This window comes from Mustela erminea, chromosome 1 (genome assembly GCF_009829155.1).
Source record: "Mustela erminea isolate mMusErm1 chromosome 1, mMusErm1.Pri, whole genome shotgun sequence".
NCBI classification, from domain to species: Eukaryota; Metazoa; Chordata; class Mammalia; order Carnivora; family Mustelidae; genus Mustela; species Mustela erminea.
In genome coordinates this window covers 114,285,452-114,305,705 of record NC_045614.1, presented here as the reverse complement: position 1 = coordinate 114,305,705, position 20,254 = coordinate 114,285,452, and the positions used below count along the sequence as shown (strand labels likewise).

At 37.0% G+C, this 20,254-nt stretch overlaps 1 protein-coding gene across 9 annotated transcripts in view; it reads left to right on the top strand.

The window, feature by feature from the left end:
* The window catches only part of YEATS2 (YEATS domain containing 2), a 120,313-nt gene that overhangs the window by 46,095 nt on the left and 53,964 nt on the right, over positions 1 to 20,254 (top strand). For all 9 annotated transcript variants that reach the window (XR_004284924.1, XM_032339303.1, XM_032339328.1 and 6 more), the window contains 4 exons: positions 5,377 to 5,538; positions 10,432 to 10,543; positions 16,997 to 17,041; positions 19,402 to 19,582. Coding sequence is in view for 8 of the 9 variants with exons in the window: in XM_032339303.1 (XP_032195194.1) it covers positions 5,377 to 5,538; positions 10,432 to 10,543; positions 16,997 to 17,041; positions 19,402 to 19,582 (500 nt within the window). In the remaining variant the exon portion in view is untranslated. The remainder of the gene's footprint in view (positions 1 to 5,376; positions 5,539 to 10,431; positions 10,544 to 16,996; positions 17,042 to 19,401; positions 19,583 to 20,254) is intronic.

The window sequence follows — 20,254 nt, the reverse complement described above, 5'->3', positions numbered from 1 at the left end:
GAATTTTATTCCCTACATTAGTCACCAATTATACATTAGATCCTTAGACCTTATCATCTCAAAGCTGAAAGTTTATCCCCTTTTACCAACTTCTCTCTGTTTCCCCTACCTCCAGCCTCTGGTACTTTTCTGCTGTGCTTCTATGAGTTTGACTTTTTTTTTACATTTCATATATAAGTGATACCATGTAGTATTTGTCTTTCTCCCTCTGGCTTATTCCACTTAGCATAATGCCCTCTGCGATCATCCATGTTCTCACCAAAGCCAGAATTGCCTTCTTATGGCTGAAGAACAGTCCATTATACACACACACACACACACACACACACACTCAGTTGACCTTTAAGGAATCTTGAGCAATTCGACGGTAGGGCCACCAACCTCCTGCACAGTTAAAAATCCGTGTATAAGGGCATCTGGGTGGCTCAGTTGGTTAAGCATCCAACTTCTTTTTTTTAGATTTATTTATTTAAGAGATGGGGAGGGGGAGAGGCAGAAGGAGAGGGAGAGAGAGAATACTCAAGCGGACTCCCCACTGAGCATGGAGCCCGATGCAGGGCTCAATCCCGGGACCCCAAGATCATGACTTGAGCTGAGATCAAAAGACAGACACTTGGGGTGCCTGGGTGGCTCAGTGGGTTAAAGCCTCTGCTTTCATCTCAGGTCATGATCCTGGGGTCCTGGGATCAAGCCCCACACTGGGCTCTCTGCTTAGCAGGGGGCCTGCTTTCCCCTCCCCCCACCACTTGCCTCTCTGCCTACTTGTGATCTCTGTTTATCAAATAAATAAAATCTTAAAAAAAAAAAAGACACTTAAGTGACTGAGCCATCCAGGCACCCCAGCATCCAACTCGTGATTTTGGCTCAGGTCATGATCTCAAAGTTGCTAGTTTGAGCCCCTGAGCATTGAGCATGGAGCCTTCTTGAGATTCTCTCTCTCCCTCTCCGGCTCCCCTCATCCCCCACTCACTTGTGCACTCATTCTCTTTCTTAAATTTAAAAAAAAAAAAAAAAAAAATCCATGTGTAACTTTTGACTCCCTAGAACCTTAACTACTAATAGCCTACTGTTGACTGGAAGCCTTACCGATAACATTAACAGTTGATTAATACATATTTTTAATGTCACATGTATTATATAACGTATTCTTACAATAAAGTAAGCTAGAGAAAAGAAAATATTACTAAGAAAATCATAATGGGGGCTCCTGCTGGCTTAGTCTGTAGAGCATACTACTTTTGATCTCAGGATTGTGAGGTCAAGCCCCACACTGGGTGTAGAGCTTATTTTAAAAAAACAACAACAACAAACAAACAAAAAAACAGAAAAAAGAAAAAAATCATAAGGAAAAGAAAATACATTTACAGTATTATTTTAAAAATTACACATAAGTGGATCTTCACAGTTCAATCCCATGATGTGCAAGGGTCAGCTGTATATGTATGTATATACATCTTGATCCATTCATGCCTTTATTCATTTATCTGTTATGGACGTATAGGTTTCCAGATCTTGGCTATTATAAATAATGCTGCTGTGAGCATGGAAGTGCAGATAGCACTTTGATAACCCATTTTCATTTTCTTTGCATATGTACACAGCAATGGGGTAGTTCTGTTTTTAATTTTTTCGGAACATCTTGTTTTCCATAGTAGTTGCACCAATTTTTATCCTCACCTGTAGTGCACCAGGATTCCCTTTTCTTCATGTTCTTGCCAACACTTGTTATCTCTTATATTTTTGATGTTAGCATTCTGACAGGTGTAAGGTGATACCTCATTGTGGTTTTGATTTGCATTTTTCTCATTATTATTAGTAATGTTGGCCATTTATATATTTTGTTTGGAAAAAAAATTTAGTTCCTCTGCCTATCTTTAAATCAGATTTTTTTTTTTGCTTTTTTTGTTTGTTTGTTTGTTTTGCTATTGAACTGTATGTGAATTCTTTATATATTTTGAATATTAACCTTTTATCAGTTATAGGATTTATAAATATTTTTTCTCATTCCCTAGGTTGCCATTTCATTTTGCTGATGGTTTCCTTTCCTGTGCACTTTTTAGTTTGATGTAATCGCATTTGTTTATTTTTATGTTCTCATTGCCTTTGCTTTTGGTGTCAAATTCAAAAAATCATTTCCTAGACCAGTGTCATGGAGCTTACTTGTGTTTTCTTCTAGGAGTTTTATAGTTTCAAATCATTCATGTGTTTTGAGTTGATTTTTGTGTGTGGTGTAGGATAAGTGTCTGTTTTCATTCTTTTGCGTATAGCTCTCCAGTTTTCCCAACACCGTTTAGGAGACTTCCTTTTCCTATTGCATATCTTAGCTCTTTTGTCATAAATTAATTGATCATATATGCATGGGTTTATTTCTGTGCTGTCTTCTGTTCTGTTGATCTGTGCGTCTGTTTTTATGGCAATACCATACTGTTTTATTACCGTAGCTTTGTAATATAGTTTGAAATCAGGAAGTATGATGCCTCCTGTTTTGTTTTTTTGTTTTTTTTCCATTAAAAAGAGGTTCTTTGGAAGACTTCTATGATTCCACACAGATTTTTTTTTTTTTAAGATTACTTATTTATTTATTTGACAGAGAGAGAGATCACAAGTAGGCAGAGCAGCAGGCAGAGAGAGATGGAGAAGCAGGCTCCCCACTGAGCAGAGCCTGATGTGGGGCTCAATCCCAGGATCCTGGGACCATGGTCTGAGCCGAAGGCAGAGGCTTAACCCTCTGAGCCACCCAGGCGCCCCTCCACACGGATTTTATGATTTTCTTCTATGGAAAATGCTATTAGGATTTTGATAAGGATTAAACTAAATCTATAGATTGATTTGGGTAGTATGGCCATTTTAACAATAATAATTCTTCTAGTCCGTGAGCTTGGAATATCTTTTTATTTATTTGTGTCTTCTTCAGTTTCTTTCATCAGTATCTTACAGTTTTCAGTGTGCTGGTCTTCCACTTCCTTAGTTAAATTTATTCCTAAATATGTTACTGTTTTTTGTGCAGTTATACATGGGATTATTTTCTTGATTTTCTTTCTGATAGTTGTTAGTGTTAGAAACACAATTGATTTTTTTATTTCAACTTTATATCATGCACCTTTACTGAATTTGTTAGTTTTATCTTATTTTCATTTTTTTATTTTTCAAAGATTTTGTTTGTTTGAGAGAAAGTAGGGGGAGGTGCTTGGGGGGGGCAAGAGACAAGCAGACCCCCTGCTGAGTGCAGAGCCCAATGCAGAGCTTGATTTCAGGACCGTGAGATCATGACCTGAGCCGAAATCGAGAGTCAGACACTTAACCAACTGAGCCACCCAAACACTCCTTTTTATTAATTTTAACAGTTTTGGGGTGGAGTCTTTAGGATTTTCTGTATATAATATCACATTATGTTCAGATAGAGACACTGTTCTTCTTCCTTTGCAATTTGGCTAGAATTTCCAGTACTATGTTGAATAAAAGTGGAGACAGTAAGTATCTTTGTCTTGTTCTTGATTTTAGAGGAAAAGCTTTCAGTTTTTCACCATTATGTTAGCTGTAGGCTTGTCATATATGGCCTTTATTATTTTGAAGTGTACCACCTCTGTACCCAGTTTGTTGAGAGTTGTTATCAAGAATAGATGTTGAATTGCATCAAGTATTTTTTCTGCATCTGTTGAAATGATCATACGATTTTTATCTTTCACTTTATTAGTGTATATTATACTGATAAATTTGCAGATATTGAATCATCCTTGCATCCCTGGTAACTACCATTTGGTCATCATGTGTGATCCTTTTTTAATGTACTGTTGAATTCTGTTCACTAATATTTTGTTGGGGATTTTTACTTGTATATTTTTCAGGGATATTGGCTTGTAATTTTCTTGTAGTGTTATTGTTTGGCTTTGGGGTCAGGGTAATGCTAACTTCGTAAAATGAACTTATAAGTGTTCCCTTGTATTTTTTGTAAAAGTTTGAGGAAGATTTGTATCAATTCTTCACATATTTAGTAGAAACCATCCTTTACGCCATCTGATCCTGGAATTTCCTTTGTTGGGAGGTCTTTGATTACTGATTCAGTCTCCTTACTAGTAGTTGTTCTGTTCACATTTTCTGTCTTCATGAATCAGTCATGATAGTATGTATGTTTCTAGGAATTTATCCATTTCTTCTAGGTTGTTCACTTTGTCAACATAGAATTTTTCATAGTTTTTTTCTTAAACATTTTACTTATCTATTTTTAAGATTTTATTTTAATTTTTAAAAAATATTTTATTTATTTATTTGACAGATAGAGATCACAAGTAGGCTGAGAGGCAGGCAGAGAGAGAGAGAGGAAGAAGCAGGCTCCCTGCTGAGCAGAGAGCCAGATGTGGGGCTCGATCCCAGGACCCTGGGATCATGACCCGCGCCAGAGACAGAGGCTTTAACCCACTGAGCCACCCAAACACCCCTAAGATTTTATTTTTAAGTAATCGCTGCACCCAGTGTAGTACTTAAACTTATAACCCTGAGATAAAGAGTCACATGCTCTACTGACTAAGTCAGCCGCGTGCCCCTATAATTATTCATAGTTTTATGATCCTTTGTATCTGTGTGATGTTAGTTGTAATGTGTCCTCTTTTTAAAATAATTTTATTATTTGGGTCCTTCTCTTTTATTCCTTGTTAAGTCAAGGCAGAGGTTTGTCTGTTTTATCTTTTTAACAAAACAGCTCTTTAGTCTTTAATCTTTTCTCTTGTCTTTTTGTCTCTACTTTCACTTTCATCTTTATTTCCTTTTCTCTACTAATTTTGGGCTTAGTTCTTTTTCTAGTTTTTTGTGGTGTAAAGTTAGATTGAAATTTTTCTTAATGTAGGCATTTATTGCTATGAATTTCCTCCATAAAACCTTTTGCTTCATCCCTTAAGTTTTGGTATGTTGTATTTCCATTTTCACTTATCTTTTTTTTTTTTTCATTTTCACTTGTCATAAGATTTTTTAAATTTCTCTTTGATTTCATCTTTGACTCATTGGTTGTTTAGTAGTGTGTTGCTTGATCTTCACATATTTGTGAATTCCCAGTTGTTTTCTTTTTTTTTTTTTTTTTTTTTAAAGATTTTATTTATTTATTTGACAGAGAGAAATCACAAGTAGATGGAGAGGCAGGCAGAGAGAGAGAGAGAGAGGGAAGCAGGCTCCCTGCTGAGCAGAGAGCCCGATGTGGGACTCGATCCCAGGACCCCGAGATCATGACCTGAGCCGAAGGCAGCGGCTTAACCCACTGAGCCACCCAGGCGCCCTCCCAGTTGTTTTCTTATAACTGATTTTTAATCTTGTTTTAAGTAGGAATTAATTGTTTTGTTAGGGTTTGAAGGAAAAAAAATTTAAGTTACTTTCTTCTTTCTCCTTTAGGTACATACCTCCTGATAAGAGAGAAGAAAATGACCAGTCAACCCACAAGTGGATGGTATATGTCCGAGGGTCTCGTAGAGAACCCAGTATTAATCATTTCGTCAAGAAAGTTTGGTTCTTTCTTCATCCCAGCTATAAGCCAAATGACCTTGTGGAGGTTAGGTAAGCACAGTTGAGTTACTTAATTTAAAAAGTACAGCTTGGGACGCCTGGGTGGCTCAGTTGGTTAAGCAGCTGCCTTCGGCTCAGGTCATGATCCCAGCGTCCTGGGATCGAGTCCCACATCGGGCTCCTTGCCCAGCAGGGAGCCTGCTTCTCCCTCTGCCTCTGCCTGCCATTCTGTCTGCCTGTGCTCACTCTCTCTCCCTCTCTCTCTCTGATAAATAAAATCTTAAAAAAAAAATAAAATAAAATAAAATAAAATAAAATAAAAAGTACAGCTTTACTGAAGTGGAAGAAGAGTGATTTAACTTGAGAACATTCCCTTTAATTATTATATTATTAATAATTTACTTAGCTTTGGCTTTTAGTCACAATAGAGTTTTTTAAATTAATTTTTTATCTTTTTATAAACATATAATGTATTTTTATCCCCAGGGGTACAGGTATGTGAATTGCCAGGTTTACACATTTCACAGCACTCACCATAGCACATACCCTCCCCAATGTCCATAACCCCACCACCCTGTCCCTCCCCCCACAGCATCACAATAGGGTTTTAACTGTGGTTCCCTCTTGCAGATTATTGTCTCCCTGAAAGGGCAGTATTATATTAGATTAATATAATAATATATATTATATAATAATATCATATTATATAATAATACAGAGAGAAATCACAAGTAGATGATATTATTATATAATATATATTATTATATATATAATATAATATATATTATTGTCAGAATTATATTAATGGAGTTTTCTCCCCCTGGAAAGAACTGAATTTATATAGATACAGATAAATATGAAAGTGTTCCTATTTTTTATAAATATCAGAATATAGTAGAATTAAACATAGGATTCTAATGTTACAGAAATATTCAATTTTGGAAGTTCCCCATGATCTCATCCTCTCAGAAGTAACCCCAGTGATATTTTTCTTACATATATTTACCTAGTATAGTTGCTGTTTGTTGTTGGTATTATTATTTCACAAAGATGGAATTATTATATATATATATATGCTATTCCGAAATTTGTTTCATTTAGGTATATTCTTTTTTTTTCTTTTTTTTTTTTTTAATAAGATTTTATTTATTTATTTGACAGAGAGATCACAAGTAGGCAGAGAGGCAGACAGAGAGAGAGAGAGGGAAGCAGGCTCTCCGCTGAGCAGAGAGCCCGATGCGGGGCTCGATCCCAGAACCCTGGGATCATGACCTGAGCCGAAGGCAGAGGCTTTAACCCACTGAGCCACCCAGGCGCCCCATATTCTTTTTTTTTTTAATTATATATTTTAAAGAGAGTGGGAGCGTGTGTGACTGGGGTGGGGGGCAAAGGGAGAGGGAGAGAGAGAATCCCTAAGCAGACTCCCCACTGAGCATGGAAGTCAAAGCAGAGTTTGACTCCAAGACCCTGAGATTATAACCTGAGCCAAAATCAAGAGTCAGATGCTTAACCAACTGAACCACTCAGGGACCCCTATTTTATTTATTTATTTGAGAGAAAGAAAGATCATTTGTGCGTGAGAGTGGGGGGAGGGGCAGAAGGAGAGCATCTCAAGCAGACCCCACACCAAACTTGGAGCACAATGCAGGGCTCAGTCTCATGACCAATGAGGTCATGACCTTTGCCATCCAGGCGCCCCTTATGTGTATTCTTTATATCTTTATATGAGGTTGCATATCACATACACATTCATTGTGTGATTGTATTGTAGAAGTGGTTTTGGTTTATTATCAGTGAAATTTCCTATATCCTCAGCCCTCTTCAGAATGTTCCCTCTACTCCTGACTCAACTAAAACATGGCTATCTTCTGAGAACACTGCTTCTGAGAACAGCTTTCAAGGGCAGTTGTTTTTTCCTCTCATACCATGTGCCATTGGGTTGAAGGTGGAGGGTGGTGGGTGGGTGTGTCTTCCTTGCACATATTTGTGGCTTCTAGACCTTCTTTTTCCTTTTTCTGTCTAAAACCCTTCAGCTCTTTTGGAGCATTGTATGATCCTTCTTGTTGCAGACATCTACTAATTTCCCAGTTACTTCCCTCTTTCAAAAACAGTTTTAGCACCTATTGTCCTAATGTTTCCTCTTGATGTCATTCTTAAGGACTTTGACGTGGATGGAGACAACTCACCGAGAACTCTAATTTCTCAGTTCACTGATTTCCTCACTTTTATAATAGGGTTATTATGGTAGTGATACACCGTGAAATCTGAGCTAAGGAGAGAAGGAAATTATATAAAGAGAAGAGAGAGGTAATGAAAATTGGTGTGGGTAATAAGTGGAATTCCCAGTGGGTCAGAGGATAGTTGGATTAGGGATGGACCTGGAAAGATGGGAATTGATAGGTGGTCAGAAAGTGACATACTAGAAAATAGGATTTTTTTATCTTCTTCTTTTGGATGACAGCTGTCCTGATATCAATTTATTGGTTGATCCATCTTTTTCTTGTATTCAGTGTACACTAAAGTGCCATATAAGTATGGATCAAATGCTAGGCTCTCTTAATATTTGTTTATGTACCAGTATTATACTATTTAAATTGTTTGCTTTATAGCATTTTCTCTTTGGTAGGGTATATTCCCTTGATGATTATTACTATTATTTTAAGAATCTTTTCTTGGCCATTCTTGAGCATACATGTTGTTCCAGATTACTTTAGAATCCAAGTGTCAAGTTATGGATTAAAATTACATTGAATTAATGATTTTCACATAGAGAATGAATCAGGATAGTGGTTTTCAATGCAAATCAGATTTTTTTTCCTTTTAGTGTTCATAAAACTTACTTCATTGTCCTGACATATTTCACTGGGTGGAACCTCAGAAAATTGTTTGATACTTTGTTTTATTCTAATAGTAGAGTTTAATCGATAAAAGAGCAATTTCATTTTAGGCTCTCAAACATGAGTGTTGAAAAAACCATGTCTTTTGCCCAGTATTCTGTGGTTTTTTCATTCTTGGTCATTGATACATTTCACATTATGTGAAGAATCCAGAAATACAGAAGTCTGTTTGGGGCTGGCAGTCCTATTTCTGTGTGAAATACGTGTATCTTTTTGAAGTTTAACATTTCCGTAGGTGATGTCTATTGGTAAGTCTTAGATTCCTTTTTTGCTTCCAAAAATAGAGTTAGGAGGAAATTTCCTTTTAAAAGCATTGTTCCTTTTTCCTGGCCTTTATGCTGTTTGCCTGTCTTCTCTGGCAGCAGTCTTTTCTGTTCATTCACTAGAGTTTAACCAAAGTACAGAAACTGAGGAACACAGCTGATTTGCCATATCCATTTTAAAAGAAATCCAACATACAAATAGTATAATTGATGCATATTGCAGAATGAATTTAGGCTCTCTACTTCACTGGAATTTAATGACCAGACATGTCATCAGTAGAGCTGTAATTCTTCTTCTTATTTATTTATTTATTTATTTATTTATTTGACAGACAGAGATCACAAGTAGGCAAGAAAAGCAGGCGGCAGAGAGAGAGAGGAGGAAGCAGGCTCCCCACTGAACAGGGGGCCTGATACGGGGCTCGATCCCAGGACCCTGGGATCATGACCTGAGCCGAAGGCAGAGGCTTAACCCACTGAGCCACCCGGGCGCCCCTGTAATTCTTCTTTTAAAGTTCACCATGCCTCTAGGCTCCGCTGTGTCCATTTCAAACTGCTGCCTCAGGTAGACCTTCTCATTTGACCCCAACCCTGTTCTTCAATTTCTGTCTGAAACTATTCCAGCATCATGGTTATTCTCTTACTAACTCAGCCAGTGTTGAGCTGCTTTCTCCCGTCCAGGGTGCTCTAGTTTGCTTTGCTTTCTTTTCTCTCTGGTTGATGACATAGCTATTGCTTTTTCTTCCTTCCAGGCCACTCTCACACTCAAGAGATTTTTCCTGTGTTGAGCCCTTCTGGTAGCTTCCTGCTCTGTTCTTGGTAATTCAGATTTGTTGTTAGATTTCTCTCAGGTTGTGTTCTTGGACTTTGTCTTTACTGAATTCATGTCTCTTCTTAGTTTTGCAAAAACACATCCCGCTGAATGTTCCTTTCTCCCTGCCATCTTGGCATCTTCTCTCATTTTAGTGATTCCAAGCCACTGATTCATAATGAACATTTTCATTTTAAAGCATTCTCTCTCCCCTTTAACTTAAACCATACTATTTTTGAGTACATGACGTTCTCTCAGATAAATTTGAAATGTTTTTATTATGGAAAATTCCATACATACTCCGAAGTAGAGTATCTTGAACCCTCCTATACCGAACATCATTTACAATTTGCTCGTCTTTTTTTCATCAACTTTCCTTTTCTCTTCCCTTCACAAATTATGTTTTGACTGAAAATTCTCCAGTCCAGTTAGCATTCACACACATTCCTCCTCTATCCACTAAAATCATCATCACTGTGTGGGGAAGATCATATGGTGAACACATGTTTTTTTAAGTCCTGTTAGCAGATAGTTTCAAATAAATTGTCACTTTCAGATTGAGCATTTGTGATTTATTCTGTTTTTGCCAGAGTGAGGGAATAAATATGGGTGTCTGGTGTAGGGAACATATACCTCACAACCTGTGTCTGTCAAGTAGTCAAGGATTCTGGCTTCTAATAGGTAATAGCCATCAAATCACCTTAGTTCCCTGCCTGTGAAAATGAGGACATTGGATTGTAAACTGCATGTTTCTTAGCCCTAAGTGTTCAGTAACTGAAAGCTTAATGTAGGTTTGAGTTGAATTTTTCTTTTCAGCATTTCAGTAAAATTCAGCATTTATTGATTGAGCTTCAAATGAGAAAATGTAAATTATTGTCAGAGGCTGTGAATCTCTAACTTACCCAATATGAGAAAACATTTCCTCTCTAGAGTGTGACTATGGCTTAATGTGATAATGTATGCTTTTCCCTAGAGAGCCTCCTTTTCACCTGACCAGAAGAGGCTGGGGTGAGTTTCCTGTCAGAGTTCAAGTTCATTTTAAGGACAGCCAGAACAAGCGGATAGATATCATACATAATCTGAAGGTAACAACACGTTGCTCTCCTGAAATGAAGTACCTCTTTTTACTTGGTTACTTAAAGCCATAGGTTAGGACTCCTGAGAGAAGTGGCCAAGGACAGTGGAAGGAGGATTAATGTTTTTGATTGTGTTATGCAGGCTACTGCAACATCCCTTTGTTCTCTGAAGGTTGGCGGGAGGGTTGCATTATAGCAGAATGTATATTCTTTAAAAAGATGAACTGGCCAGATTATCAGAAGACTTGAATCTCTGGTCAGAGCTCACTGTTACTGTGTTACCTGGGACTAAGTGACTGAACTCTTAAAAACAAAATGTGTTTACTTTTCTGTAAAATGGTGAAAATTATAAGCCTCATCTGTTTATCTTATAAGGATATGGGTATGTTTATCTTGTAAGGATAAAGACAGAAGTGAAAATGTTTTAGGAAATTGAAAGTACTGTACAAAGTTGTCATTCTTTTGATTAGTATTTTAAGAAATTTTTCATTGACATAGCCTCATGGTTTATTATGCAGGCATTATCATTTATATTTTATGAGGTGTTTTCTCTATGCGGGGAAAAAGTATCAATCATAGTAAATGAAAAGTGCAGAGTACCAAACAAACTTCATATAGTATAACGTTAACTGTGATTTGTTGGAGTAATTGAAGTAATAACATTGTGGGCAATTTCTCCTGCCCTTATTGTCTGTTGCTTTTTTTTTTTTTTCCTTCTAATTTTGTATAATAAACATGTCTAGCTTTTATAATTGAAAGACCATTTTAAAAATGTTTTCCTAGTCCCTTTCTATATAGTCTCATGTAAATTTTCTCTGTATAAGCTATATTTCTAATATTAAACTTATCCTCAAAATACCCTTACTTTGTGGTTTACCACATTGTTCCCATTAGTGGCTCACAGAATTGAACTAAATGAATCTCAGTACATCTGCAGAATTCCCATTTTGTTCCCTTTGTTGTGCCAATACAACCTTTTCAACCTTAAGGCTGAAATTTACCCATTGGTGACAGACAGCACTGTTTAACTTTGTGTTGAAGTTATTTTTTTTTAGAGATTACTCTAAGATTAGATTGCTTTATGACCTTAGAAAAAAACTGGAACAAAATAAAGAATATGTAGCCACTTTGTTCAGAGGGGCAGGATATGGTCCCACTTAATTAGAGGAAGGTCTAAAATAGTTTACTTTCCTTTTATCTTATTTTAAGCCCTGCACATACTATCTTCTATCACACTACACCCAGCCCTATTTTCTAAAATAAAAGGAATTTTTTACATAGCTCTCATACTGTTATATTGTCTGTATCACTTAGAGTTGCTGGTGGAAGATTGAGACATAACTTTATGTTTTTAAACATTTTTGAACATTTTAAACATTTTTAAAATGTTATTTATTTAAGCAATTTCTACACCCAATGTGGAGCTTGAACTCATGATCCTGAGATCAAGAACCACATGCTCTACTGACTGAGCCCTCCAGGCGCCCCTGTTAAATACTGTTTAAAAAATGACAGTATTTAAATTTTCTTGGGGCGCCTGGGTGGCTCAGTGGGTTAAGCCGCTGCCTTTGGCTCAGGTCATGATCTCAGGGTCCTGGGATCGAGCCCCACATCGGGCTCTCTGCTCAGCAGGGAGCCTGCTTCCCTGTCTCTCTCTTTTTCTGCCTGCCTCTCTGCCTCCTTGTGATCTCTGTCTGTCAAATAAATAAATAAAATCTTTAAAAAAAATTTTTCTTATCAACTTTTCTGGAAAACTTAATTTTACTGTTTGTTATATATTGATTGGCCTTGAGGCCTTAAACGCCTGTGTCGTACTTATGTGATTTTTGTTTGTACTGGAATATTCCTTGCCCTGTTATTTCTGGCCTGTTTTTTGGCCTGTTAATTCTCAGAGCCATCTTGGATTCTTGCCTCTTTGTTCTAAATATTTGTTCAGTTGCTGATTATTATTCTTTCTTCATCATCTTTCTTACTCTTTGCCCTTCCCTATCTTGCCTAGGCCATTATTCTACTATCTCCTAATTAGTGTCTTTCATTCTAATCTGTCTCCTTTACCCTCAGTGCTTTCTGTACACCACCATCCAGTTAGTATTCCTGAAATAAGAGAACCATTACGCTCTTCCTCTCTAAGAAACCTTCACTGAATTCCCTTTACTCAAGTTCAGACTTCTGCCTACTGTTCCAGGCTTTTCACATTTTGACTCAATACACTTCCCCTAGATTATCTTACACTAATCTCCTGCATGGATATACTACTCCAGCTAGGTCAATTATTCATGCCCCAGAAGTGCCTCGTGCCTTCTTCTCTTGTGTCTTTTTTTTTTTTTTTTAATGCTCTTGCCCTCTCTAGAATGCCTGTTTGAATTCTTTCCATTCTTCAAGTTCAAGTTCCTATGTACTTTCCCTGACTATTTAAGTGACCTCTCAGTATACTGAAATGCTGAAATACTTACTCTATATTTGATATTGTATAATTACATTAAATACTAAATACTCAAGTGTTAGAAGTATGTATTATTTAAAGTTTCCAGAATGTATTAAATTCCCACATCCTGCATTCCTCTATATGGGGAAAAAGTAGCTGTCACCCCAGAGCACAGTAATTCCCCAAACAAATCATTTATCTGTTTGGTAAATAAACTTTTGGAAGGTTCTTTCATAAATTTAACTAAAACTGTGCTTTTTTTTTTAAAACCTTGATTTTATTTGTGTTCATTGATTTCTGGAGTAGCACAGGACAGGACTTTGTTTTGTTTTATAAGAACCCTAAAAATGTTTGGCAGCCTTCATGTCTCTCCTTAAATCATCTGCAGGCAGACCTGTTGTTGTAAAATTCCTTGTGTGTTGTGCTTTCTAGTTCCTCTTGCCATTTTGATAACAGTGCTATTTTATCAGTGTCTCAAAGTGCGGGCCCAAGAATGAAACATAAGCCAGTGCGCATTATGGAGAGACTATTATTTCCATGCTCTGAAATATAAGAAAATGGATGTAGCCTAAAATTAATAGGCATACTGTTGGCTAAGATTTAAGTTTTAAAACTAGATCTCTTCCATGGGACTAGGATGAATCCACCCTGCATTGTCTTTCTGTTTTGAAACTAGATCACATAACCGAGTTGTCATGTCTGTGTAGGCTGTTAAAGAACTCAGCCAGACTTGAAATCTACTTTTTGCGAGTCGTAGAGTTTTCTGTTCGCTGATTAGTAAATCATCTTTCCTTTTTATCCAACTTTATAGTTTTCCTCTGTTGATCTTACCGTGTGATGTTTATTTTTTTAAAAAAGATTTATTTATTTTTGAGAGAGAGGGAGAGAGGGAGGGAGTATGAGCTGGTGGGGAAAGTGGAGAGGGAGAGAGAATCTCAACAGACTCCCTGCTGAGCAGGGAGCCAGACTCAGGCTTCATTTCAAGACCCTGAGATGGTGACCTGAATTGAAACCAAGAGAGTCCATTGCTTAACCAGCTGAGCCACCCACGTGCACCTGTTCAACGTTTATACTGATAAGGTCCACAGATCCTTTTTTTTTTTTTTTAAGAATGCTTTATTGCTTCAAGCAAAGCAAAAAGGCTGTCAAATAACAAATTGTTCATGTTAGACAAAAACTTTTTCTGATTTTCTTTTTATTTTTATTGAAATATAGTTGATGGATAGTGTTATATTAGCTATAGGTATACAACATAGTGATTTAACAATTTTATACATTACTCAGTGCTCAGCTCTATAAGTGTAGTCACTATACAAAGTTACTACAATGTTATCAACTGTATTCCCTATGCTGTACTTTTCATCCCTGTGACTTACTAATTATATAACTGGAAGTATGTAGCTCTTGATCCCTTCACTTATTTTGCCTAACACCCTACCCCTGTTGTCTTTGGCAACTACCAGTTCTATGTGTTTATAGGTCTGTTTCTGGATGTTGTTTGTTTACTCTTTTTTTTTTTTTTTTTTTTAGATTCTACAAAAGATAATTTGTCTCTTTTTAACTGGATTCACTTACCACAATAGCCTCTAGGTCCATCCATGTTCTTGCAAATGGCAAGATTTCATTCTTTTTTTGGCTGAGTAATATTCTATATTTTTGTATAGATCTTTTTTTAAAGTGCTAGAATATAAATAAATAAAATAAAATATAGCAATAAATAAAATATAGCAATAAGAACTTAGCCTCTTTGTAAGTGTAAATTTTGTTTATATTATTATTATTATTTTGTTTATATTATATTATTATTCCTTTCTTTCCTCTAAAATAAATCACTCATGATGCTAATACATTGGAAGTGACTATTAGCATTGCCTATATTGCTTAAATTTTCATTTATTTTTTTTCGAGTTTTGTAAATATACTTTAAATATATAATTTTGTCATCTATATGTGTATTTTTATAGCCAATCTCTTTACTTATTTGTTTTTAAAAGATTTTATTTATTTATTTGAGAAAGAGAGAACAAGAGCAGGGAGAGGGAGAAACAGGCTCCCCACTAGGCAGGGAACCCAATGTGGGACTCGATTCCAAGACCCTGAAATCATGACTGGAGCCAAAGACAGAGGCTCAACTGACTGAGCCACTGTCCTTTTTTTAAAGAAATGATTTTTAGGGCGCCTGGGTGGCTCAGTGGGTTAAGCCGCTGCGTTCGGCTCAGGTCATGATCTCAGGGTCCTGGGATCGAGTCCCGCATCAGGCTCTCTGCTCAGCAGGGAGCCTGCTTCCTCCTCTCTCTCTCTCTCTCTCTCTGCCTGCCTCTCTGCCTACTTGTGATCTCTCTCTGTCAAATAAATAAATAAAATCTTTAAAAAAAAAAAAAAGAAAGAAATGATTTTTAGGGCGCCTGGGTGGCTCAGTGGGTTAAGCCGCTGCCTTCGGCTCAGGTCATGATCTCAGGGTCCTGGGATCGAGTCCTGCATCGGGCTCTCTGCTCAGCAGGGAGCCTGCTTCCTCCTCTCTCTCTCTCTCTGCCTGCCTCTCTGCCTACTTGTGATCTCTCTCTGTCAAATAAATAAATAAAATCTTTAAAAAAAAAAAAAAAAGAAATGATTTTTAAACATTTTTTACTTCCTGGTTTTTGTTTTGGTATTTTGTTTTGTGAGGGAGAGAGAGAATCTTTTTTTTTTTTTTTAAATATTTTATTTATTTATTTGACAGACAGAAATCATAGATAGGCAGAGAGACAGGCATAGAGAGAAGGGGGAAGCAGGCTCCCTGCTGAGCTGACAGCCTGACGTGGGGCTTGATCCCAGGACCCTGAGATCATGACCTGAGTGAAGGCAGAGGCTTAACCCACTAAGCCACCCAGGGACCCCAGGGAGAGAGAGAATCTTAAGCAGGCTACATGCCCAGCTCAGAGCCCAACTTGGGGCTTGAGATTATGCTGAGATTATGACCTGAGCCAAAATCAAGAGTCAGGAGTTTAACCGACTGAACCACCCAGGTACCCCTAAAAAAATGATTTGGTTATTTAAGTAGTTCTTCCACCCAGCATGGGGCTCACACCTATAAACTGAAGATCAAAAGTCACATGTTCTAGTGACTGAGCCAGCCAGGCACCCCTATAGCCTGTTTTTTTTTTTTTTTTTTTAAAGATTTTATTTATTTATTTGACAGGCAGAGATTACAAGTAGGCTGAGAGGCAGGCAGAGAGAGAGAGAGAGAGGAGGAAGCAGGCTCCCTGCTGAGCAGAGAGCCCGATGCGAAACTCGATCCCAGGACCCTGGGATCATGACCTGAGCTGAAGGCAGAGGCTTTAACCCACTGAGCCACCCAGGCGCCCCCCCTATAGCCTGTTTTTAAAAATATTTTTTACATCATCTTTGTAAACATTCAAGTAGCTTGTAATATTTTACAAATGATGGTTCAAGATTTACTTTAGGGGTGCCTATGTGGCCCACTTGGTTAAGTGTCTTGCCTTCAGCACAGATCACACAGGTCATGATCTCACGGTCCTGGGATTGAGCCCCACATGGGGCTCTCTGCTCAGTGGGAAGTCTGCCTCTCAGAACCCTCTTTGCTCTCCCTTTCTCTGTATCTCTCTCTCAAATAAAATCTTTTAAAAAATGATTTACTTAAACATTTCTCTATTACTGGAGGGTCACATTTTCAGTTTATGGTTATAGATAATACTGTAGTAAATATCTTTTTGTGTAAAACTTCCTCCATTTTTAGATTGTCCTTGGAATGTTTTTAGAAGTATATAGTTTAGTACATGTGCTGCTGAAGTGAACACTAGAAGTATATAGTCTATATTAAAAGTACAATACCTGTATGTTTGAAGTTGTTTTTATTAATTTTACTCATTCTACCCCAATTAAGAGGGTTTTTATTGAACTGATGATAGTTTATATTATGGAAAAGTGGATTCTATGTTATGAAGACTTGTGATGAAAGGGGTTTTAGATAAGATTATATCCTAAGATTTATAAGTAAGCTCAGTGAAACTTTACACTCTTCTTTTGTCTTTCAATAGCTGGATAGAACTTACACTGGCTTGCAGACTCTTGGAGCAGAGACGGTAGGTTTTTTTCCTACAGTACTATTTGAGAATAAGGTAAAATGGAAATTGATCTTCATTTGTAATTAGGAAAAAAAGTGAGTGCTTGATTTTTTAAAAAGTTTATCTTCCCCTCTTTAACTTTAAAAAATGACAAAATGCACATAGAATTTACCCTTTTAACAATTTTTAATTGTACAGTAAGAGTAAGTATTAAATATATTCACATTTTTGTGCAGCTATTGCTGTTTTCCCCCATGCTGTTTTTCATCTTGGAAAATTGAAATGAAACCTATTTACAGTAACTTCCAATCCCTTCTCCCTTCAGCCCCTGGAAGCCTCCCTTCTACTTTCTGTCCTGTGGCTTTTTGACTACTCTAAGTACCATATAATTGGAATTATACAGTATTTGTTTTTCTTATGATTGGTTTATTTTACTTAACATAATGTTCTTAAGGTTCGTTCATGTTGTGGCATGCATCAGAACTTCCTAAAAAAAGGCTGAATAATAGTCCATTGTGTATATGTGCCATATTTTGCTTATTTATCTGCTAATGAGGACTTGAGTTGCTTACATCTTTTGGCTATTGTGAATAATCCTACTAAGAACATGGATGTATAGCTATCTGTTTGAGTCTGTGTTTTCAGTTCTTTGGGGTATATACGCAAGAAAGTGGAATTGCTGAATCATAATAGTACCTCTTTTTTTTTTCTCTTTTAAGTAATCTCTACATTCAGCCTGGGGCTTGAACCTACAGCCCCAAGATCAAGAGTCACACGCTCTACCACCTAAGCCAGCCAGGTGCCCCATGGTAGCTCTAATTTTAATTTCTGAGGGACTGCCACATTATTTCCACAGCAGTTGCACCATTTTACATTCCTACAAACAGTGCACTAGAGTTCCAGTTCTCCACATCTTTGTCAACTCTTAACTGTTTTCTTTTTTTTTTTTTTTTTTGATAGTAGCCAAACTGATGAGGGTAAGGTGGCATTTCATTGTGGTTTTGGTTTGTATTTCTCTAATGATTATTGATGTTGAGTATCTTTCATGTGTTTATTGGGCGTTTGTGAATCTTCTTTGGAGAAATGTCTGGTCAGACAGATCCTTTGCTCATTGTGAATCATGTGTTTGGGTTTTTGTTGTTGAGTTTTAGGAGTTCTCTTTACATTCTTGATATCATCTCTTTTCAGATCATTTGAGGATTGCCTTTTCACTCTGCTGATTATGTCCTTTGATACACACAAGTTTTTAATTTTTATGTAGTCCACTTACCAATTTTTCCTCTGGTTGCCTATGCTTTTAGTGTTATATCCAAGAAATCATTGCCAAATTCACTGTCATGAAGCTTTGCCCTATATTTCCTTCTAAGAGTTTTATTGTTTTTAGGTCTTATACTTGGGTCTTTGATCTATTTTGAGTTAATTTTTATAAATGGTGTGAGGGTAAAGATCCACCTTCTTTCTAATGCATGTGGATACCCAGTTTTCCAGCACCATTTGTTGAAAAGACTGCCTTTCCCTGGGGTCTTGGCAACCTTGTCAAAAATAATTTGACCATATACATGAGGGGGCGTTTTATTCCAGTGGTCTGTATGTCTCTTGATGCCAGTACGACACTGTTTGCATTACTGTAGTTTTGTAATCATCAGTTTTGAAGTCAGGAAATGGAACCTCCAACTTTTTTCCTTTCCCATACTCCCCCTCCCACCTTTTTTCTTTTATATTCATGATAAATCAGCAGTAGTCATTGTAGTGAGAATTAGCTAGTTAAACCTTATTCTGTTTAGAGAAGTGTGCTTTGTTGTATCAAAAGACATTTATTGAGCATATACCATATACTAGACACTGGTCTCGGTATTGGGGATACAGAGATAAATAAGATAGTTACTGCTTTTAAGGAGTTATCTTCTTGGTTGTGTTGAAAATGGGGAGAAGGTATATAGTAAACAAAAGCAAATGAGATAATTTCACTTAAAATACATGCTATAAAGAAGAGAGTAGCTGGGGGACAAAGGGGTTGCTTTAGCTGGGTTGGTTAGAGGAGACATTTCTGAGAAGGTGACATTGATTTAGACCTAATGATGAGAAAGAGATAGTTATGCAAAGATTGGGAGGGGGCGGAATATAGTGTTCTAAGGCATAGAAACAGCAAATGGAAAGGCCCTGATTATATGATTGGTTTCACCGAGTTATCTATCTGTTAAGCCAAACTAGATTACATTCTGGAATAAATCCTTTAGTTCTTAGATTGAAATTGCCTTTGCAGTTTGATTAGAAATCATTTGTCACATCTCTTAGAGTATCACATTCTTGGACAGGTTTGGAGGTTTCTGTGACATTGTTGATGGATTCATGAGCCCCATTGTTGCCTGATTGTATAGGTAGTGGATGTTGAGCTCCACCGACACTCTCTTGGAGAAGACTCCATTTATCCTCAGTCCTCCGAGTCGGACATCTCTGATGCTCCACCATCTTTGCCTTTGACCATTCCAGCCCCAGTGAAGGCTTCCTCACCGATAAAGCAGTCACATGAGCCAGTACCTGATACATGTGTGGAGAAAGGTAATATATTTTTCCTTGTATAGAAATGAATTTTTCCTTGTACAGAGGAGTCGTTCTCTGGGGCATTCCTTTCTCACATTTGCATAATATGATTTTGAACTGCTGCCTGTAGAGCTGTAAGAGTGTATGGAAAATAAATTTTCCATAAGTAGGCATGCTGCCTCTACTGTACAGTCCAATTATGAAAATAGACAAATCTTTATTCTTATCAGAAAAAATTTTTTCATGAAGTTCTACTGGTATTTTATAGAATATTAAACTCACAAAAAGGCATTAAATGTTTATTTTTTTGATGATTGTAATAGTTTCTTCTGATATGTTACAGGAGGACTTTTTGGTTTTGCTACCTAGTTGTGTGAACAAGAAATTGAATGTAAAGTATCTAATCTTCTTTAAAATACAGAATAACAGCTGACACCACAGAAATACAAAGGACTTTAAGACTACTATGAAAAATTATATACCAACAAATTGGGCAACCTAGACAAAATGGATAAATTCCTAAAAACATATACCCTTCCAAAACTGAATCAGGAAGAAATAGAAATTTGAACAGACCAATTACCAGCAATGAAATTGAATCAGCACACAAAGCTCCTGGGGTGCTTGGGTGGCTCAATTGGTTGAGCACCCGACTCTTGGTTTCAGCTTAAGTTGTGATTTCAGGATTGT